This window comes from Neolamprologus multifasciatus, chromosome 9 (genome assembly GCF_963576455.1).
Source record: "Neolamprologus multifasciatus chromosome 9, fNeoMul1.2, whole genome shotgun sequence".
NCBI lineage: Eukaryota > Metazoa > Chordata > Actinopteri > Cichliformes > Cichlidae > Neolamprologus > Neolamprologus multifasciatus.
Window position 1 is genome coordinate 3,621,682 of NC_140447.1, and position 23,158 is coordinate 3,644,839.

General features: G+C 44.3%; 1 protein-coding gene and 2 long non-coding RNA genes across 3 annotated transcripts in view; 2 read left to right on the forward strand and 1 right to left on the reverse strand.

The window, feature by feature from the left end:
- The window catches only part of LOC146510790 (uncharacterized), a 360,605-nt gene that overhangs the window by 247,320 nt on the left and 90,127 nt on the right, over positions 1 to 23,158 (forward strand). The window lies entirely within an intron of this gene.
- On the reverse strand, positions 2,733 to 8,609 carry LOC146510818 (pancreatic secretory granule membrane major glycoprotein GP2-like). The gene is made up of 9 exons (XM_085172688.1): positions 7,691 to 8,609; positions 7,476 to 7,563; positions 7,304 to 7,366; positions 6,868 to 7,067; positions 6,606 to 6,737; positions 6,325 to 6,512; positions 4,606 to 4,757; positions 4,259 to 4,504; positions 2,733 to 4,176 (listed from the first exon to the last, which is right to left on the reverse strand). Exons 1-9 carry the CDS (start codon positions 7,929 to 7,931, stop codon positions 3,990 to 3,992), a joined length of 1,497 nt encoding a protein of 498 aa, XP_085028814.1. The 5' UTR covers positions 7,932 to 8,609; the 3' UTR covers positions 2,733 to 3,989.
- Positions 10,454 to 12,089, forward strand: LOC146510819 (uncharacterized). Its single transcript, XR_014876091.1, has 3 exons — positions 10,454 to 10,627; positions 10,796 to 10,859; positions 11,250 to 12,089. It is a non-coding gene; the product is annotated as an uncharacterized LOC146510819 (long non-coding RNA).

Here is a 23,158-nt window from a genome sequence, read left to right on the forward strand (position 1 = left end):
ACCACTGGTCAATGGCCATGAATATCATTCACAGAGTAAAATTTGCATAATGATTGTGAAGTAACTGTTTTACTGTTACCAATGTTCAAAAAGATTTACTAAATTATCTCCTCTGTGCAAACATCAGCGTGATGCAGGACTGAAATCACTCCCATCTCTGGATCACAGTGAATCTGCAGAGACAGAAAGATCCTCTTCTGGTTTCAGGGTCAGACTTAAACCCTTGAGATCAGGCTCCACAGAGTTCAGGTGGAGTCTTCTGTAAAGACCTGATTAGGCACCTATGAATGAAAATGTGCCTCTCGTTACATTTTAAGCTTTAAAACTGTTCTACTGTAGTGTTTGTGTTGAGTGGTTAGCTTTGTTCCAGCAGTTTGATTAAGAAATCTGTTTTCTGTTATATTTTTATTGAATGCATTGATCCATGTGTTCTGCAGTTTTTTTTCCAGCTTGTTTGTGTAATGAAATCCTGCAACAGTTAAACCAAAATTTTATATGTTAAATAAAGAAATGGTTTACTGACAAAGAGTTTGAGCTGTGATGTCATTTCCTGTATATCAGAGCAACACCTGAAGTGACCAGTGTTTAAAGTCAGAGTCAAATTTTGTGTCAGCATGACCTTGTGAAAACTGCTTGGCGATGCTTCACTATGTTATCTGCTAACTGTTAGGGCGTAGAAGGACGAAACTCCCAGTGTGACCAGTGCCAGGACCTTCCTGATGCAGAGAGTTGAGTGTCGGGGATATAAAGGAGAAGCTGAGGCATTCAAGGTTAAAGCTGGCATAACTGAACGTTAATGTTTGATGTGTGTTTTGGCTCTCCTGCGCGCAGTAATTAAAAGCTTGAACACAGCAGAGCTTGATATAAAGACCTGGGTGACAACTAACTTTCTGCTGCTGATTATACTTGGCCCTTAAATACCTAGAAATATGGTATCTAACCAGATACTTGCTCTGGATGGCATTACCTTGGCCTCCAGTAACGCCTTGGAGTAATATTTGACCAGGACATTAAACAAACATTTAGGGCTGTGTGATGAAAAAGCAGAAGGAGTCACAAGGATTATTAGAAAAACAGGGTTTTCATTCATTTGACCCAAAATTTTTATTTACAAAAGTAATTAATGTTGAGCTCATAAAACAGGTCAAAGAAACAAAACTGAACTCAGGCAAAGAACTGCAAACTTAACAAACCAAATGACTGCACGAAGAAATATAAGTGACCTAAACATGAAATGGCACAGAAGGGTAAATATAATGTCTGATCAGACCACTATGACACACAAGGAGTAACTAAACAAAACACAATTGTAAACAACAAACATGGCAGTATAGTCTGGTTTGTTAATAAACTAAACACCAAAGAAGGAAATCAAAACTAAACCCTAAACTCAAACATTAAGTACAAATACTTTGTTTTAAAAGTAGAATGGGAGGCAGAGCCTTCAGTTTTCAGGCCCCTCTTCTGTGGAACCAGCTTCCAGTTTGGATTCAGGAGACAGACACTATCTCTACTTTCAAGATCAGGCTTCAAACTTTCCTTTTTGCTAAAGCATATAGTTAGGGCTGGAACAGCTGACCCTGAATCCTCCCTTAGTTATGCTGCAATAGATGTAGGCTGCCGGGGGATTCCCATGATGCATTGAGTTTTTCCTTTCCAGTCACCTTTCTCACTCACTATGTATTAACAGACCTCTCTGCATTGTATCATATCTGTTATTAATCTCTGTCTCTCTTCCACAGCATGTCTTTATCCTGTCTTCCTTCTCTCACCCCAACCAATCACAGCAGATGGCCCCGCCCCTCCCTGAGCCTGGTTCTGTCGGAGGTTTCTTCCTGTTAAAAGGGAGTTTTTCCTTCCCACAGTCGCCAAAGTGTTTGCTCATAGGGGGTCATTTGATTGTTGGGTTTTTCTCTGTATGTATTATTGTAGGATCTACTGTACAGTATACAGCGCCATGAGGCGACTGTTGTTGTGATTTAGCGCTATATAAATAAAATTGAGTTGAATTGAATTGACATGGACCTTCATCCTGATCCTGGACTGTCAGGCTACAGGGGACCAACTAGGACATTTTACTAACTCAGATCAAACTCATCAGATTGCAAGTTTATAGACTTAGCGGGAGTAATAAAAACATTAGATTTGCTTTTAGTCAGTGCAAGAACATGAACAGTATACCTGGAATCAGTAATATTTCTGTAGGTTTTCTTTCAGCCTCCATCGGTGAGGTTTGATGTGTTTCTATTAAATTGAGGCTTTTCTTTGTCTTAATCATCTCGCTCATAAACACCACAAATTCTCAACACAGGTCTCAACATGATGTAATTGAAAACAGCAGAGTGTGTCTTACCTAATGAGTCCAGGCCATGCTGATGAAGGCTTCACCTTCATATTTGGACCTGGCAGATCTGTGTCTGCGAGCAGCTGCAGGACAAGATCAACGCTGATCCTTTCATTCAGAATTGAATCTGCTGAGAGCCAGCATTTGAGCTTTTGTGTCAGAATCCTTTCATTTTAATGTTTTATTCTGCTTTTAAAAAAGAGCAAGAAGAATAAATGAAAAGAATGTTTAATAAACACATAAGGGCTAAACCCAGTTATATTGGAGTGTGGTGAAACTAAGACATCCTACTTAAGTTATGGAATAATACATTAAAAGAGTCATGGTCTGTTGGTTTTTATTGGGTTATTTTGAGTTGTCTGGTTTTTATTGAGAGTTTTTAGTGTACTTTTCATTGTTATCTTAGAGCTTTAGTGTGTACTATTTTAAGTTGGGTTTTGTTTGTTCTAGTCTTCCTGTATTCTGAATTCTGTTAGGATTGTCATTTGGTTTTCCGTTTACTCGTGTTCTGGTATTTATTAGCGTAGCCTGTGTTTTCTTTTTGTCAAGTCTATGCACATCTAATGCAGTGTTAGAGGTTTTCCAGTTGAGTTACTTCCTGTTTTATTTTGTAATTTTCAGTATCCAGTGTTTTGTATTTAGATTTACTTTCTTTGTATCATTTGACTTAACTAGTTTCAGCTCTTCCTTGTTCCCCATGTTTCCTCTTCTCTTAATTGCCTTCAGTGTGTCCATATTTGTTTATATAGTTCCAGTTTCCATTTTTCCATTGTCAGTGCATCTGTTAGTCTGTGCCTTTAAGTTCTCTGTCACTCTGTATTCTGTATGTCCTTTGACAAAGAATTATTAAAGGAGCTCTTTATTTTGTGCCTTGCCTGCTTTCTAAGACTGCATTTGGGTCGTCATTTCAAACCTCATGACTAAAATCATTAATGCTGGGAAGAATTTTAGAGATTAAATTGAACCTGTGAGTACAAATACATTTTTTTTAACTGGTATACATGTACATGTTTTTAATTAAGTAATGTTGGAGTAGTAGCATGCAAAGAGCAATGGTGTGATGAAGCCGTGTGAATGTGTTGAATCTTTCTGGCCAGTTGTTTGGAAAAAAGGGAGATCCACAAAGCCCCGTTCTCTGACACTGAATGAATTATTGGGAGATATTATGTAAAATGGTCCCAAACTGCTCATAATTTTTGCCTTTTTGGGGGCTCCATAATGTGCTTGCAATCTCCTGCTTGTGACAATCCTGAGAATCACCTCAGATCCAGATCATGCAAAACTGTAATTCCCACATCTTTTCAATAGCTTAAATCACATAATGAGGCAGCCACGTCATTTCAGACAACAGTGCCTTGTTTATCTTTGGTTACGTGACTTTCTGAAGAACAATACAAGCTTTGACATGGCATTAATTTGGACCCTCTGCTCAGCACAGACCTTGAGGTTTCAGTGTTAGACGTGACATCACTATTTGCGAAGAAAGGATGGGCAAGAGTGAAGCAACATCAAAAATAAAAATAACTAGAATGTGTATGTGAAGGTGTAAAGTTGGTCACATATTTTTGAAAAAAAAATTCAGTAGCAACAACAAAGTTTTCAGATGTAGTTTTGGTATTTTTAGTGAGAGCTAAGCACATGCAGCTCAGTTTGTGTGTGTTTGGTGTACCGGGAGGCAGCTGCTCTCCTGTTTGGGGCACAGGTGGAGTTTGCAGTGCAGGTAGACGTCACCAGAGCTCCCAGTAAACTGGAACATACTGAAGGAGAAGTAGTTGGAGGTTCCCAGTCCATTTTCCTCCACCTGCACAGTCTGGTCAGCAGGGTTGGCACAGCTGCTCACAGACAGGAAAACACACTTTGTTCAGGAGTCCATGAGAGAGATCAAAACCACATGACTGTCTGAGTCTGTCTCACCCGTTTATGATCAGGTCGTATCTCGGAGTGCTGTCGGGTGATGGCTGGTCAGTTGCCCAGCAGGAGCCGGTCACCACGACGACCACGTCTCCATCCAGCCCGTCAGTCTTCAGCTCCACCCAGATCTTCTGGTTCAGCTGCACTTCAGTGTTGGACTCCACAGCTTGTGTGCGGTCGACGTCAGTGAAGCTCTGCATGGTCAGAGTGTAATCCCAAACTCCAGATGTGATGTGCTGGATCACAGAGCTGCAGAACACAAACACACTTCAGCTTTCTCTGACTCACAAACCTCAGGAGAAGCTTCACATCTTAAAGTAACTCAAAGAAAACCAGCAGCCACCACACACCTGTCTCTGATCCTGAAGGTGGCAGTCTTGATGTCCGGCTGAGTTTGGACGCAGGAGAAGTCGATGGAGATTTGGTCGAGACGAGTGATGATGTCAGAGGAGCTGTTCTGGGTCATGATGGTGTTTTTGTAGATCACTTGGCTGTTGTTGGTCTGCAGAGTCACACAATCAGATGTGTGACAGTTTTTAGTAGGTGTTAAAAATGAGACATCTTGTGGGAGCAAACCGAAGTGTCATACATGGGGGCTTACCCAGGATAGAAAGTTTTAGAAAGTAAAAAACAAATAGTGATCTGTTATCTTCAGTTGCACATGCTGCCACTTTATTTTGTTTATTTACGTACACAAGGCATTAGTTTAATGAATTTAAATAAATGATTTGATACATTAATTTCACCTTTATTGCTCTTTAGGCTCTTAGAGCAGCCACTGTTAACTGGCTTTGTCAGAGAAGAAAATTAAACACAAAAGTAAGTATCTGAATTCACAGAGGCTTTTTTTTTGTAAAAGTGTGCTTGTAGTTTCAGACATTATTCAGTTTTTATTTTATTAAAATAATTTTTCACACACTGTGCTTGAAATGAGCTACATATCATTTCTAAGTAATTTTGCTTCATTGTTTTTCATTTAGCTTTAAACTGCTGTAACAAAGAGATTTCCCAGCGCTGGGATAAATAAAGTATCCATTCATCCATTCATTTTCTTCTGCTTATCTGGTGCCGGGTTGCGGGGGCAGCAGCCTAAGCAGAGAAACCTAGACCTCCCTCTTCCAGCCACCTCCTCCACCTTGTCTGGGGAAACACCAAGGCGTTCCCAGGCCAGCCAATGGATATAATCCCTCCAGCATGTCCTGGGTCTGCCCAGGGGCCTCCTCCCGGTGGTACATGGCCGGAAAACCTCACCCAGGAGGCATCCTAGTAAGATGCCTGAACCATGTCAACTGACTTTCAATGCGGAGGACCAGCGGCTCTAGTCTTAGCCCCTCCCTGATGGCCGAGCTCCTCACCATAATTTTCACCAGTGGATAAGTGGAAAAAGTTTGATATCTGGTTTAGTGGACAGTTCGTGGTCTAATAAAAAAAACCCATAAAAAATCAGTCAACATGCTATGAAGAAAAACTTATTTAAGGAGGTTTGTCAGCTTTCTTTATTAAATAAAGGCTCTATCTTACTACACCACTTCCGCTTGAGAAAAAATCAAAGTTGCCCCTTTTTTCTTATTTTCTTGTTTCTAGTTGAGAAAGTAGCATTATATTGTGATCTCACCTTAGTAAAACTGTTTTTTAGTTATTAAATACAAGAGTGAAGCATTTAAAAAAATGTCATCCTTGTGGTGGGGCCTGTTTGGCAGGTGGGTGTAGCTGCTAGTTGTCTTCATTTCAGCTAACTGGAGTCCCTGAACTGGACCATGTTTGTTCTTTTGGTGCCCTTTGGATACTTTTCTAATGCAATTATCTTACACATAATCTCATTTGCTGCTGTGCATTGTGCTAACATGAGTGAATGATAAAAATTCAAACACTAATAAAAGTACTGTAAAGTTAATGGCTGCAGCTTGTTGACCAGGCTATCAGTGTGAATTCCTGCTTTTTTTGACTGGTTAGTGTCAGAAGCTGATTGACTTAAATAAACTTCACAGATCATCAACATGATGAGAAGCGACAGAGGTAAAGCTGAACCCACAGAAAGATCCCAAACTGGAGGGGGAGATAATACTCACCGTGACCACCGTCCCACAGCTGTTGCTGCTGTTGAAGTTGAAGGTCACCATGTGGGTGAGCTCGTCCACCTGACCCCTGCAGGTCGGGTCGTTGAGGTGTAAGGCAGAGTAGTCGATGCCTTTGTCCTCCAGGAGACAACCGACCAGAGTGACTGAAGCAGAGTCCTGCATGCAGACTGTTGGATCACCTGAATGTCACAATATCAGTCAGAAAAATCACAGTTAGAAGTTTTCCTCCATTATTCAGCCCTGTTGTCATGACGATATCACAGCTGCCGTACCCAAAGAGTAGTTTTCTTGGTACTTGGAGGCAAAAATGGCCCGACAGAAGCAGCGAGTGTCACCATCGACCGTCTTCTCACCATAGAACTCGTGATTGCTGCAGGTCCTGTCCTGACAGAAGGCCTCAGAGGCTACAGAGGAACACACTGATGTATTATCCTGAAAACATGTGAGCTCTAAAAATCCACAGTTCAATTTTTAAACAAAGAGAGCTTATTAAGGTCTTATTAATGTCTTATTAAGGTCTTATTAAGGTCTTACAGCAGCCAGCGTTTGACTTCCAGCCATCCAGAGCGTGGTTGTGTAGACTGCAGGCTCTGGCGTAGGCCTTCAGGAACTGACAGTTGAGTCCGTCCACTGCAGGATGTTTCCACAAAGTGTGGGTGCAGGCGGTTATGTAGGGCTCTGGGTCGATGTCACTGTTACAGGAGGAGAAGGGCGCCTCCTTCAGGAGATTACAGCTGTACCACAGATAGAAAATCAAATTAATATAAAAAATGTCTGTAATTCCAGAACTGTTAATAAAAGACTTTCGTTGAACCCCTGAAAATTTTCACTTCAGTCGAGTCTGTTTTGTTATTCATACAATGAAATGTGGTGAAGTACAGGGGAAAACTTCCAAAAAGAAAAACAGTCATGCTGAAGTAAAAGTATAACACAGACAGATGTTTCCTGCTGTGTGGATCAGTCTGCTTACCGTTCAGTCACGCTGTTGCAGTTGATCGTGCTGTCAGCAGGCTCACTGTACTGCATCTCACAGCTAGGGGGCGACAAACAACAAAGTTCAGGCTCATTCATACAAACAGAATATCTGCAACATCAGCAGCAGCAGCAGTCAGAGGGACTCTGAGCTTGTGATGAGGTCTTACCTGGGGGAGCTGTACTCAGAGAGCCTCAGGTCACTCAGAGACATGCTGGAGGTTCCACACAGACCCCCCACAGATGAACCAGCAGGTCCTGCAAAGGATCAGGACAGAATGAGTCAGATCAGCATCAATATTCAAACTGGACGAACACAGCAGCTCAACAAATAACAGCACAGTTTACAGTTTATGTTACATGAATCAAACTTTATTTTCTGTACCTTGTAAGAGGATCTGTGCGGTGTAGCCATCAAAGAAGACAGAGATGATGAGGTTGGAGAGCGACAGCTTGGCAGTGACTCCAGTTTGGTCCTTAGAGAGCTGCACACCATGAACCAGCTGAGGCGAACTGCTGAGGGTCAGTGTGGAGTCGTCCAGCTGCATCACAGCACAGACAAAGTGGAGGAAACACTGAGTGAAACATGTCAAACACACAAACAGGCTGATGGTGCCCCTAAGCATGAGACTCTTTGTTATTGGTTATTTTAACCGGGAACTCTAAGCATTATGGGAAATGTGGTCCAATCCTCACAACACCGCATGAACCTTCTGTTGAGCGCACACCTCCCACTTCGAACCGCATGTTTGGACTTTTCTATGTTTTTTGCAAGCCAGCCTGATGAAGGTACATTCAGAACCGAAACGTTGCAACATAGAAGGCTCGCATATTTATGTAATTTGTGATTTATGGAGTAAAAGCTCATTAAAGCGCTCTTTAATCACACGAAAACGGAGCAAGTTTATTTTGCTGCATACAGCCGTTAGCCTTTATTATTAGGCACACCAGTGCTAACATAACATAGCTAAGGCTAGTATACGAGCTTCAAGTATGCCCCCCTGGCACGAGAATGAGCCGTGGATTGTGGTGGAACACCGGAAGAGACGGGGTACGGACCGTGGATGGCCGGACAGACGTACACCGTCCCCCCGCCGCAGCGATCGCACAGCCTACACCTCGGTTACCAGGAGAGGGCGAGACGGAGGTGAGAGAGACTTTTTCCACCCGCGGCAGCGAAAATGGAGCGGAGAGCCACGGATCGTGGACCGCTACGCTGCCCACCAGAGGAAACGACCTGACCGGGACCGGATAACGGACCGGGAATCAACTCAGCATAAGCGGTATGTAAATTCCTCCCGAACGGACCGGACCGGACCTCCACAGAAGAAAATACAGTCAGATGATCCTGACTTCTCAGCAAAGGTTCGCATCACTCATAAACTCATTAAGGCAGTGCACCACTTAAAAAATGTTTCGGGGGACGTTCCTCCTCCTCCTCTGAACAAGATAGCTCACAATCTAATGACTGTGATTAAGCCAGCCATCCCCAATAGAGAAACGCAGACTCTAATTGAGGGCAATGCTAAGAACTGGACTCATACAGCCATCATAATCCTTCGTGATCATTATAATGAACGCATTGAGGAGACATTTGGACATGATTGCACCCCTGATTGAAGCATCACAATCAGCTTCTCTGCACGCACAACCCGCAGCACAGCAGGCCACTACGGGCCGGATTGTTTCTGTCACAGCACAAGTTCATGCTCCACGCACAGTTAACACCGCACCCAAAACTACGACTGCTACGACGCCTGACCTGATTGGAGGTGAACAGTCACCCTCCAGCAAGACGGGTGAGGGGAGAGACGGCGATCTGAGACCTGCCCCTCCTCCTGTGGATCTACAACAGCCAGGGCCCAATCAAGCGGCACCGAGAGACCAGAGGGCGAGGAGAATCCCTACAGCGTTCCATGGGATTTCTGCTCAGGGGAAATCATCTCCCGCCATTCAGCTACCACAGAACATGGTGGCGATGGACCTCATACAGGGGGAATCCACCCCCAAGAAGACCAACATAGCTTCAGCTGGACAACGACTATGCACCCCGACGAGACATCCAAGCACAAAGAAAAAGCTCAGAGAGTGGAGACTTCACACAAAGGAGGCATCGGTCATCATCGGAGACTCCAATGTGGGCATGATTCCTCCTTATGTAGCAGAGGGAGTCCAAATTGACAGCTTCCCAGGGGCCAAATGGGCCCCTGCAGAGACCCTTCTGGATAAAGCAGATATTGACACGTCGGTGGAGAAGCTGGTTCTATCCTTGGGCCTGAATAACAGGCGTCAGAGGGATAAAAATGCACCAATAACGGAGCTGAGAAAATCGCTGAGGACGGCACAAGAAAAATTCCCTCAAGCTGACATTTATATCCCAGTGATTAACTTCTCTTCTGCTCTTCCCAAAACAGAACAAGACACATTATTGCACATAAACAATTTTATTACAGGTTTAAAGGAGCACATTCCTGCTCTACCTGCTGATAAGTTCAGCACAGAATCAGACGATCTTCGCTGGACTGACAAGACTGCAGAGCACATGTTGGATCATTGGAATGATCGTGTTAATGGGGCATCTCCATGAAACCAATTTGAGTGTCTGATTTCATGTTTATTATGTATTTCTGTGCTTGAGGGAGACTTCAGGAGCCATTATGTGAGAGTATAATCCCAATACAACCCACTAGAGGGTGCTATAACTCCAATTAAGGGAATTTTCCCCTTCTCTTTACTCCTTTCCTTTTCTCCACAATTTTTACTGGTATAGGCCTTTTCATGGCCATCCCATTATAAACTCCTGGCCCTGAAGCCTTCCCTAACCCTAACCTCTCTTAACCCCATGCAGGGACTTTATTCCGGCCCTAAACCTAACCGCCTGGAGCCCCAATTGGACATTGGGCCCTAATTTCAACCCCCATGTTCTTCCAGCCCTAAACCTAACCTTTGGGTTCCCTAAGCCCAGCCTCAAACCCCTTTATTCGGGACAAGACAGGACATTTCCCTCCTGGAGAGCAATCTGTGAGTGACGCGGGGGCCCGGGATGGGAACAGGTGTGGTCTGTGCATGGAGTCTGGCCACCTTCGGTGACGTCCATTTGTTGTTCGTGCTTTGTGGCAGCTTTTGAACATCTGTGGCATCTATTAATGTCAAATCTAGCCTTTATTTAACAACATAAGCAATCTCTATGTTACAATGATTGCACAGCCATTAAGGATCAAATCAGTTTCTGAAAACTGTTCTGCTTTTTCTCCCTCTGCTTGCTTCTTACTGTCTTTGAGGCTCGGGACCAGCACTCCTGTTGTTGGACAGAAAGACATCAGTAAGTATTTTGCTTTTCCAATATATTAGCAACTGTCAGTGACATTTATATTAATGAGGCTGAACTTTAATCATACTTTAGAACAGCCTGTTTTACTTATTGTTTTATTTGTGCTTTGGTTTGGGGAAGTTGTTTCTGTACTGATCTTTTCCTGTCTTCTGTTATTAGACTTGAGATGTGACTGCACTGTGCTGTTGCTGGTGACTCCAGTTAATTCTACAAGACATGCTGTGTAAGTAAACAAACAACAACAGTTTGTCTGCATTTCTTGAAAGATCACATTACAAACTTAGTTTAGAGGCTCTACACTGTAAATAGTGAAGTCTGCAAGTTTTCTAACAACAAAATTTGTTTTGTGCCCAAATCATTTTGCACATCATTAGAATGAAAGTTATTGGCCATGTTTGCATAGCACTTTTTAAAATGATGCTTTCATGACATTATTGTGTGTCGGGTGGGGGTCAGGGCTATCCAGACTGACAAGTGGGACATTGAATGTCACCTCTCTGGTGGGGAGGGAGCCTGAGTGTAAATTGGAGTCTGTTTATACCAAATGCAGAAAAAAATGTTTTAAGAAAGCAATTAAGTTCATGTTCCAAAAAATATGATTGTTTGCTTGCAGGACACCAGGAGAGATGAGTCCTCCGTCACAGATGGTGTGGTCAGTGAAGATGGTCGCCTGCAGGTTCAAGCTCATTGCATCTCCAACCCACATCCACTGCCACTGTACTGAAGGGAAGTTAAAGACTTTGTCTGCACCTACATTTGGATCACCTCGATCCATGACAGTCATTCAGGCAGTAATGCCTGGACTGGAAACAAGCATCCTTAAAACATTACAACATTCCAGCTCCTGTGTTGGAATGAAAAACAAATGTGTTTAAATCAGAGACTGCACTTGTGACAGAACAACAAATATTTTATTTTGATTATATAAGTAAGTACAAAACAAACTTGAGGTAGGCCTAAACTTATTTTCAGAATAATTACTTCTGAGACTTTGTTTCATTGTAAGATTATGACAGTGATGGCAATATAATTGTTTGTTGTTCAGCAGAACAGTGTCCAGTATGTTGGCTGTTATACTTTGTTGTGTTTGAAAATAAAAGTTGGGCTGATTTTAACATCATTACAAAAAGTGTTGTTAATTATTTTTAATCATATTCAGGTTACCACAAATAGTTTTTTCATTTAGTTGAACTTGAAATGTTTGTCAGTAGGTAAACAATTAAAAATTGTACAGTCAGAAATATCAAGTTATTCTTAATACTGCAGACTTGTGATGTGTAAGTTGTCCTAACAGTCATCTTAAGTAAGCTTTACTTAGTTTTTTTGAGGCAACGAGTTTCCTCAATTTTTTTGAGTTCTGGGAACTAACAAGGCTGTACAGTGTACTCAAAATGAGTAAGTTGCCCTAACTTGGTCATCTTACGTAAACTTGATCCAATTTTCTTGAGTTCTGGGAACAAATGAGCTTGTACAGAGTACTCAAAAGAAATAAGTTATCCTAATTTAGTCATTTTTAGCTAAGCTTTACTCAATTTTTTTGAGTTCTGGGAACTAATTAGATTTTACAGTGTACCTACTTCTTTGTTCATTGTAAACAATTGGACTTTCTGTAAAGTGCTTTCAATAAAACAGAAAAGAAAAGTATGTTTTGTTTTGTTTTTTTATTCAACATCTCTTCACGTGTACTTAGCAAGTACATACACATGAAATGCAAACTATTTACATGGCAACGCACAACTAATAAAGTTTGGGGCGTCAGGAGTAAGCGCCTGCAGCTTCTGCTATTTAAAGCGTATCCCCGCCGCCTGCCATTGTCACTAGCTTGAAGCAGTGTTGCCAAGTCGTCAGTAAGGCAAGTGGCTATTGGCTTTGGTAAAAGTGATTAGAAGTGGTTGAATGAGGTGATTGGCTAGTTGAGTTTACAAACTTAATCAGGCTTATCTAATTGTAAGGCAGGCTGTAGGAGTATGGAACGCCAGGACTGCCATAATGAATTAATTAAATACACCATTAAATAATTAATTAAATGTGGCAATAATTAATTAAATAAATAGGTATGATACGTAATTAATTAATTATTGACACATTTAATTAATTATTTAATGATATATTTATTTATTTCATTTTGGCAGTCCTGGCGCCTGGCTCTCATCTTGAATTAATTTTATCTGTCAACCTCACCCATCAAACTCAAGGGGCGGGGTTAACGCTGCCCATGCAGCTTCTCTAACATTTGATTGGTTGCCGTGCAAAGTAAGTCAAAACAGGTCGATCCTAGATAATCGATTGCTTGTGTAGACTTGGGGCAGCCAGGTATCCCAGAATGCATTTCAAATCACAGGCAGCAATGGTGGTGGTGTAGTTTTAAAATACCTCGTTTTTCTGTCACCAACTACACTTTTAACAGTGTTTTAGCCGCGAATGTCGCGCTGTAATCTTCACATGTCGGGTCAGGTTGTCAACATAGAACATGTTTGTGCTCAGATGTTTTCAGAGATTTCAGTAGCTCTGCTAACAGTCAGCATGCAGAGTGCACCGAGGGGGTTACGTTAACCGGTTTGTTTACATATTCCACTCTCCGTGTTCCACGTGTTGCATTCGCAGATTCTCATTTTCACCGAACGATCGTCTCTTTCCACCTGGTCTTGTGTCTCTGTGCTTCTGTAACATAAAGAACGAGCTGACATTTTTCTCACGAAACCAGCGATCAGCTCAACAGGCCCTCAGTTTACCTGCATCATCCTCCTCCTCACCTGTCAGCTGTTTAACACCTGCTGCTAATTCAAGAAACATGCCCACGTTACCTGGTGATAGTCACAGTTTAACTGGGCAGCCGGTGCTCGATATTACACAACGTCAGCACATTTTTCTGCACAAGATAAGGAAATATAGTTTTTCCCGAGCGCAGAGCTGCTGGAGCTTGTTTCCCAACAGAGCACTTTATAGGCGAACCCACTTCATCAGCAGCTGATGTCCAATCACCGGCACAGCTTTGAAACCTCACCTGAGTTTTAGCTCTCAGTGGTTAAACGCTGGACTTAATTCACTCAGGTTTTGTCTGTCGGGTCACGTTTACTTCGCTGTTTTATTTACAACTGAGCAAATCGGTTTGGCTGAGGTTAAAGTTACGTTTCAGAACTGCACCGTTTTACAGACGTTTAATGGTTCACTACACTACGCTACATGTTCATCATGCAGACTGCAACCTGGACAGAAATATTATATCATCTGTTTTTTAATAGGTTTTCTAAGCACCAGCGATCTGTTAGAATTTTTAGAGTTTACTTAACTAAAAATAAATGAGGTTAACATATAATTTATGTGATTTTTTTTATCTCTCTCTCTCTTTTTATTCATTTATTTATTTTTTTGCTTTTTCGGTCATGTTATGTTTAACTGTCAAAGGTTTGTTACAAACTATGAAACACATGGTGCAGACTTCTGGATGTTAGAAGAAAACTAATACTGCTCATGAATGAGACTAAAGGCAGGAAGGTGTCCTTTAAAACTAAACATGTTAGTAGGACCTCCCTATTTATATCATAGTTTATGAAATAGCACGTGTATTTCAGTAATAGCTACTGATTTCAGTGTAGTGGTGAACAGTCACACAGCTCACGTGGGTGTTATCTGTGATACTCCTTAACTATAATTTATCCAAGTTAACTTCAGTTAACTCTGAGCAGCTGGATCGACGGAGGTCAGACAACAATTTTACATGTATGATCTTAAAACAGGACACAGCCATTATCCATCCTGGCCTCATATCAAATGTGAACGCAGACTGAGTCTATGTTTGACGTTTACTTTATATCTAATCTTCCTCTCAAACATTTAAACAGCAGCGAGTCTGCAGCTGAGGGAACACAAACTCAAACTGTCTGAACAGGTTTGCTCGTTTCTTGCGTTCATTTGGTGATTTATTAAATGTATAACTGTTATTCTAATCTGCTGCTGAGTCTCTGACGCTGATGAAAATGCAGAAAACACAGATCATGAACACCTCAACCAATCGCTTTGATCTGCGACAAACTGACAGTTCATCTCTGTTACAGTGTTGCGTTAGACTGCTATATTTGTGTGTTCTTTATGCTGTAGATGTTCACGTCTCTGGGATAGTTGGCAGTATTAAGGATGCTTTTCTGTAAAATCATATTGATATGAGCCGTGAATTATTCGTAGATGACAGTTAGATTAGTCAGCTGGGAAACTCTGTGTTACCTCAGAGAGCTGAAGATATCGTGGACATGCTGACCTCGCTCTGTGGTGTACAGGTCTGTTTACCCTCACGATTAATATTCACAATAAAAATATTAGCCGAACATCATGAAGTCTGTATGTGTGTCATAGTTTCGAACAACCTTTGTACAGTTAAAGCCAGCAGTTACTACATGAGGAAACACCAACGTTATCTCTTTTATGCGTTTATCAGGTCACGCTGATTACTGAACAAAAACCCAAAGATAAGCTGTTAATCGAATTTATTTGCTCTCTCTCCTCCTTAAACATGTTTTTAATGTTAGTTATAATTCAGAATTGGCATGTCAGCGGGGATTATTACAGCTGTGTATCGGGGCCTGCGCTTTGTCGGCGGTAATAACAGCTCGATTGCTTGCGAGGCGAGCGGGTCTATCCACGCTTTGCTGTGAGACTGGGCAGACATCTCCAAAATCATCGAAGCACTTTTGCAAAGAGGCTGTATCTTGAGAAACCGACCAGACACATGAAGATTAAACCACTACATTCTCGGCTAAACAAATATTAAAACTGTATTTGGTGACAAACAGGGTTTTTCAAAGTTCAGTTCTGTTAGTTTCCACATGCTGGTTGTTGTGTGCTAAAAACAATGGCCACCAGGCCAAAGCAATGGTTTTGAGTCGATCAGCGTTAGCCCCGCCCCCTGAGTTTGATGGGTGAGGTTGACAGTTAAAATTAATTCAAGATGAGAGCCAGGTGCCAGGACTGCCAAAATGAAATAAATAAATATATCATAAATAATTAATTAAATGTGTCAATAATTAATTAAAATGTGTCAATAAATAATTAATTAAATGTGTCAATAATTTATTAAATGTGTCAATAATTAATTAATTACATGTGTCAATAATTAATTAATTACATGTGTCAATAATTATTTAATTACATGTGTCATAACTATTTATTTAATTAATTATTTCCCATTTTAATTAATTATTTAATGGTGTATTTAATTAATTCATTATGGCAGTCCTGGCGTCCCATATTGAGTCACCGAGCAGCTGAATAGGGGTATAATGTTGACGCGCCCGCTGTTCAAAACGTAAGTCAAAGTTCCAGATTAAAAAGTTATTTATTTCTTTTCAAATCCTTAAAATCCGTAGAAAAACAGTGATCAAAAACATTTTAAGCTTGAGCGGTCAGCAAAAGTCGACTTCCCCCATCACCCACAAAAATTCCCTCAGGATGTGAACAGGTGATATAGCAATCACTATTACTATTACCGACACCACGTGACCCAAAGCTACTCCTATCCACAACACTCACCTTCTGCTAGCCAGCCTCAGTGCCAATCTTAGCCTCCATGGGACTAAACAGAGCATAGAATGATCAGTCACAATGGCAAGTTGGAGTATTCCAGTTATTGTACTGTTTGCATGCCCATGTGTAGCTGCGTGGAATATGTTCCAGGTGTGGTGGGGTAATACTCAAATCCATACACACCATCGCCAACATCTTTCCGTTTACACAGACCCTCAAGACCCTCTGTGAACACAGCAAAATGCCTTTGCATTATTTCTTTTAATCAATTCTTATCTGATCATTTGAGGAAGAAAGAAAACACAAGCGTCCCCAGTCTGTTTATAGTAAAACCAGAAACGATAAATTAACAATTCACTTTAACCATGCATTACCAATTTGTTGGCCACTTAGAACAACATTTAACCTCTTAAGCCCCAAGCCTACCTGATCTCCTGCTTTTTGCCCCCTGATACGGGGGCAAAAAGCAGGAGATCAGGTAGGCTTGGGGCTTAAGAGGTTAAAAAACAAAAAAAACCATAGTTCAGAGTAATAGTCCCATAGTTCATGAGATTAAACATTGGAGAGGGAAAAAAAAGGGGGAACAGGAAACAGGAAGCTGAGACCGCGCTGCAGGGCTACAGATGATACTGCTCCGTGTCACATCAACAAACATCCACAGGAAATGTAGTGAAGCACTCAGTGGTGAGATCATCATCCTCTCCCGTACTTGAGGCAATAATAATTTTAGGTTACTTTACAAAAGTAAAAAGAAAAAACGGAGAAATGGTACATTTTAAAATCCCTTGTTTATGGACAGAATTCTTCCTGTTGGACACAAGAAGCAGACTCCAAAAAAACTTTGAGACTCTGCAGAAGTCTGATTAGGCTGCTGTTCATGCAACTGGCTCACTGTGGTGTGATAATAATGTATTCCTTGCAGACACTTTGCAACAAAAAACTGAACGTCCTTCACATCCAAAGTGGGGCCTTCAAACAGTCCAGCACCTGGAACTGTTTGTGTACTTAATAAAATGTTGCTGAGCTTCTCTAAGTCACAGTAGCTTGTGTTAGTATGTGTACACAAAGACATAAACGTTCAATGATAAAAACACACAGTAGAATAAAATTGTAAGACGTCATCAGTTGATGCAGTTTAAGGACACTTGTTCTGCTGTGCAGTCCCACCTGGAGCTCACGTTTCTAGTTCATGCCATCATGACCAAAGATTCTTCAATTAATAGTTTAAAGATGTCCATGAATGCACTGCTAACTGCTCTTCAACCTTATAAAAATCAACATACATTTTGAATAAGAAACACTTTTACAAAACCAAAAGCTTCACTGTGCTTAGTGATTTATATGTCTAAAAAAAACAGGTTCAGTTTGTAACAGAGTTTGTAACCATGGAAGGTATATAGAAATATATGCATAAAAACACAAAAACAAATAACATCAACAATGAGCACCTTTCGTTTTTCTGAAAGTGATATAGATTTCTGTTACCATCAGCTGAAACCGCCAACATTTCAGGTGTGCCTGCTGGGCAGCTGAAGCTGACATCACAGCACAGCTGGTCTTCCTCATCAAGAAAGCTGTGCTGCAGTGCATCACTGTTGGCATGCCCAGTTTGTATGTACAGAAATATAACAGAGAAATAAATATTTGCATCTGCTTATTGAAAAACAATTTCAAAGAAATACTTCAATTTAACAGACAACAACGCTCCAACCGTTTTGCAAAAGCTTCCCTGGAGAATCATGGAGAAAATACTTTTAGTTCCTGGAAGGAGCTCAAGGGTCTAAAGTGTAAAGAGTAGACATGTTGACAGATGCTGGCCAATATCCACTCCTAATCAGGTCCTTTAAATCAGGGCTGCACCGCTGCTGGCATGTTTGACATCTGTGTATCGCCTGGTGCACATCATAACGTCCTTGGACCAAAAAGAAAAATAAAGAACATGACTAATACACCACTGCCTTCACAAATGAATTCTGTTAATGCAATACCATGTTGTGATTGTACAGCAAGGCCAGATAACAGATGCACCACACAGCGGGCCAGAATATCACAGGCAGTTCTGTTCTATCAAGGTCAAGGTATTTATACCCATGGGCAAGGTAAATTTGCTTTACAGGAAAATGATAGCATTTGGCATCCCTTCAAAAACACACATACCTAGTAAAAATATAAACCTCACTGTGGCACATATATAGTAATTTAATGTTTCGAATCCAAAACAGTTCTTATTTAATTCAGTGACAGCAACAGGGACAAAGCTGTTTTTATAACGCTTTGTCCTGCATCTTGGAAATAGAAACCTCCATCCTGAGGAAAGAAGCTGAAATTCACCCCGTAGAGGATGGGAACCATTTTTGAGGATTGATAAAGCCATCCTCTGTACCTGCTTGGAGCACAGGGAGGCTAAACAAGACTGTGGCTCACCTATCAGATGACTGCACCATCTTACTATCTGATTCAGTGAGTTTTTCTCTGTGACAGAGGTCTGACCGAACCATGCCACCAAACAAAAGGATAAAACAGACTCAATAAAAGAACGATAAAACAAAGTTAAAATGTTTTGGTCAATGTGGAAATGAGCAAGTTTCCTAAGGCAATAGAGGTGCTGGTGACCCTTTTTACAAACTGATTTGCAATTCTGATCAAAGTTCAGTTTTTCATTGATTATGGTCCCAAGATATTTACATGATTGTACTTGCTCTATTTTCTGACCTTTAATTAAAGTGACTGCGTGCCCATTTTGTTGTTTCCTAAAATCAATCACCATATCTTTTGTTTTAGATATGTTCAACTGGAGATAAGACTCCTCACACCACTGAACAAAGTCATCAATGACTGGACCGTGGTTAGTTTCACCCTCTTTCAGTAAGCTGGCAATAACAGAGTCATCTGCATATTTAATGATGGCCCTGTTTTCATATCTGCTCTGACACATGTTTGTATAGAGAATGAATAATAAGGGCGATAAGACGCACCCTTGAGGAGAACCTGTGGAGGAGAACACTGGGTCAGACAGAATCCCGTTTATTCTCACTCTTTGTGACCTGAAATATGGGGCTGTATTCAAGTGCATCCTCCACTCCTCTATTGGGCCTATATGCAAACTGCAATGGATCCAGCTGGTGTTCAATCTCTTTCATAATCACATTTCTGATGATTTTTTCAAAGACTTTCATTACAACTGAAGTGAGGGCAACAGGCCTGACGTCGTTTAACATTTTTGGACGACTAGATTTAGGGACAGGAACCACGACTGCTTCTTTCCAAAGAGAGGGCACATGTTGTGTTTTCAAGGATTGATTAAAAACAACCTGAAATATAGGACTGAGTTCTTCAGCACAAGATTTAATTAGGCGGCCACTAATATTATGAGGACCCCGGCTCTTGTTCACATTTACTGTATGAAAGGCCTTTGGGACATTGCTGAGTTCAATGATAAAGTGCTGAGTATCACTCAGTTTCTGTTTGTGTATACGTGTGTCCGTCCCCCAGGCTCCGAAATCCTTGCCAACCCTTGTGATCGGGTGGCACCGCCCACCAGGCGTTTGAAAGAAAGAAAAAAAGAACCCGGACCAGGCCACCTGGCCACCCTTTGCAGGGGTGTGCACTCCTCTGGCTCCGAAAGCCTTGCCAGCCCTTGTGATCAGGTGGCACCGCCCACCAGGCGTGTAAAAGAAAGAAGAAAAAACCCGGACCGGGCCACCTGGCCACCCTTTGCAGGGGTGTCCACTCCTCTGGCTCCGAAAGCCTTGCCAGCCCTTGTGATCGGGTGGCACCGCCCACCAGGCGTGTAAAAGAAAGAAGAAAAAACCCGGACGGGGCCGCCTGGCCACCCTTTATACGGGTGTCCGCTCCCCAGGCTAAGAAAGCCTTGCCAGCCCTTGTGATCGGGTGGCACCGCCCACCAGGCGTGTGAAAGAAAGAAGAAAAAACCCGGACCGGGCCGCCTGGCCACCCTTTATAAGGGTGTCCGCTCCCCAGGCTTCGAAAGCCTTGCCAGCCCATGTGATCGGGTGGCACCGCCCACCAGGCATGTGAAAGAAAGAAGAAAAAACCCGGACCGGGCCGCCTGGCCACCCTTTATAAGGGTGTCCGCTCCCCAGGCTTCGAAAGCCTTGCCAGCCCATGTGATCGGGTGGGACCGCCCACCAGGCATGTGAAAGAAAGAAGAAAAAACCCGGACCGGGCCGCCTGGCCACCCTTTGTAGGGGTGTCCGCTCCCCAGGCTCAGAAAGCCTTGCCAGCCCTTGTGATCGGGTGGCACCGCCCACCAGGCGTGTGAAAGAAAGAAGAAAAAACCCGGACCGGGCCGCATGGCCACCCTTTATACGGGTGTCCGCTCCCCAGGCTCAGAAAACCTTGCCAGCCCTTGTGATCAGGTGGCCCCGCCCACCAGGCGTGTGAAAGAAAGAAGAAAAAACCCGGACCGGGCCGCCTGGCCACCCTTTATACGGGTGTCCGCTCCTCTGGCTCCGAAAGCCTTGCCAGCCCTTGTGATCGGGTGGCACCGCCCACCAGGCGTGTGAAAGAAAGAAGAAAAAACCCGAACTGGGCCGCCTGGCCACCCTTTATACGGGTGTCCGCTCCCCAGGCTCCGAAAGCCTTGCCAGCCCTTGTGATCGGGTGGGACCGCCCACCAGGCGTGTGAAAGAAAGAAGAAAAAACCCGGACCGGGCCGCCTGGCCACCCTTTGTAGGGGTGTCCGCTCCTCTGGCTCCGAAAGCCTTGCCAGCCCTTGTGATCGGGTGGCACCGCCCACCAGGCATGTGAAAGAAAGAAGAAAAAACCCGGACCGGGCCGCCTGGCCACCCTTTGTACGGGTGTCCGCTTCCCTGGCTCCGAAAGCCTTGCCAACCCTTGTGATCGGGTGGCACCACCCACCAGGCATGTAAGAGAATGAAGAAAAAAACCTGGACCGGGCCACCTGGCCACCCTTTATATGGGTGTCCGCTCCCCAGGCTCCGAAAGCCTTGCCAGCCCTTGTGATCGGGTGGCACCGCCCAGCAGGTGTGTGAAAGAAAGAAGAAAAAACCCGGACCGGGCCGCCTGGCCACCCTTTATACGGGTGTCCGCTCTTCTGGCTCCGAAAGCCTTGCCAGCCCTTGTGATCGGGTGGCACCGCCCACCAGGCGTGTGAAAGAAAGAAGAAAAAACCCGGACCGGGCCGCCTGGCCACCCTTTATACGGGTTTCCGCTCCTCTGGCTCCAAAAGCCTTGCCAGCCCTTGTGATCGGGTGGCACCGCCTACCAGGCGTGTGAAAGAAAGAAGAAAAAACCCGGACCGGGCCGCCTGGCCACCTTTTATACGGGTGTCCGCTCCCCAGGCTCCGAAAGCCTTGCCAGCCCTTGTGATCGTGTGGCACCGCCCACCAGGCGTGTGAAAGAAAGAAGAAAAAACCCGGACCGCGCCGCCTGGCCACCCTTTATACGGGTGTCCGCTCCCCAGGATCCGAAAGCCTTGCCAGCCCTTGTGATCGGGTGGCACCGCCCACCAGGCATGTGAAAGAAAGAAGAAAAAACCCGGACCGGGCCGCCTGGCCACCCTTTGTAGGGGTGTCCGCTCCTCTGGCTCCGAAAGCCTTGCCAGCCCTTGTGATCGGGTGGCACCGCCCACCAGGCTTGTGAAAGAATGAAGAAAAAACCCGGACCGGGCCGCCTGGCCACCCTTTGAAGGGGTGTCCGCTCCTCTGGCTCCGAAAGCCTTGCCAGCCCTTGTGATCGGGTGGCACCGCCCACCAGGCGTGTGAAAGAAAGAAGAAAAAACCCGGACCGCGCCGCCTGGCCACCCTTTATACGGGTTTCCGCTCCTCTGGCTCCAAAAGCCTTGCCAGCCCTTGTGATCGGGTGGCACCGCCCACCAGGCGTGTGAAAGAAAGAAGAAAAAACCCGGACCGGGCAGCCTGGCCACCCTTTATACGGGTGTCCGCTCCCCAGGCTAAGAAAGCCTTGCCAGCCCTTGTGATCGGGTGGCACCACCCACCAGGCGTGTGAAAGAAAGAAGAAAAAACCCGGACCGGGCCACCTGGCCACCCTTTATACGGGTGTCCGCTCCCCATGCTTAGAAAGCCTTGCCAGCCCTTGTGATCGGGTGGCACCGCCCACCAGGCGTGTGAAAGAAAGAGGAAAAAAACCCGGACCGGGCCGCCTGGCCACCCTTTATACGGGTTTCCGCTCCTCTGGCTCCGAACGCCTTGCCAGCCCTTGTGATCGGGTGGCACCGCCCACCAGGCGTGTGAAAGAAAGAAGAAAAAACCCGGACGGGGCCGCCTGGCCACTCTTTGTAGGGGTGTCCGCTCCTCTGGCTCCGAAAGCCTCTCCAGCCCTTGTGAACGGGTGGCACCGCCCACCAGGTGTGTGAAAGAAAGAAGAAAAAACCCGGACCGGGCCGCCTGGTCACCCTCTGTAGGGGTGTCCGCTCCTCTGGCTCCGAAAGCCTTGCCAGCCCTTGGGATCGGGTGGCACCGCCCACCAGGCATGTAAGAGAAAGAAGAAAAAACCCGGACCGGGCGACCTGGCCACCTGGACACCCTTTATACGGGTGTCAGCTCCCCAGGCTCCGAAAGCCTTGCCAGCCCTTGTGATCGGGTGGCACCGCCCACCAGGCATGTGAAAGAAAGAAGAAAAAACCCGGACCGGGCCGCCTGGCCACCCTTTGTAGGGGTGTCCGCTCCTCTGGCTCCGAAAGCCTTGCCAGCCATTGTGATCGGGTGGCACCGCCCACCAGGCTTGTGAAAGAATGAAGAAAAAACCCGGACCGGGCCGCCTGGCCACCCTTTGTAGGGGTGTCCGCTTCCCTGGCTCCGAAAGCCTTGCCAACCCTTGTGATCGGGTGGCACCGCCCACCAGGCATGTAAGAGAATGAAGAAAAAACCTGGACCGGGCCACCTGGCCACCCTTTATATGGGTGTCCGCTCCCCAGGCTCCGAAAGCCTTGCCAGCCCTTGTGATCGGGTGGCACCGCCCAGCAGGTGTGTGAAAGAAAGAAGAAAAAACCCGGACCGGGCC

Excerpts from the sequence above, each read along its gene's own strand:
- LOC146510818 (XM_085172688.1), bottom strand. The coding sequence starts at position 7,931 with ATGCTTAGGGGCACCATCAGCCTGTTTGTGTGTTTGACATGTTTCACT. Across the intron at positions 6,738-6,867 it reads GAAGTCAAACGCTGGCTGCT|CCTCTGAGGCCTTCTGTCAG; the intron begins GTAAGACCTTAA and ends GTTCCTCTGTAG. Across the intron at positions 4,177-4,258 it reads TACGACCTGATCATAAACGG|CTGTGCCAACCCTGCTGACC; the intron begins GTGAGACAGACT and ends GTCTGTGAGCAG.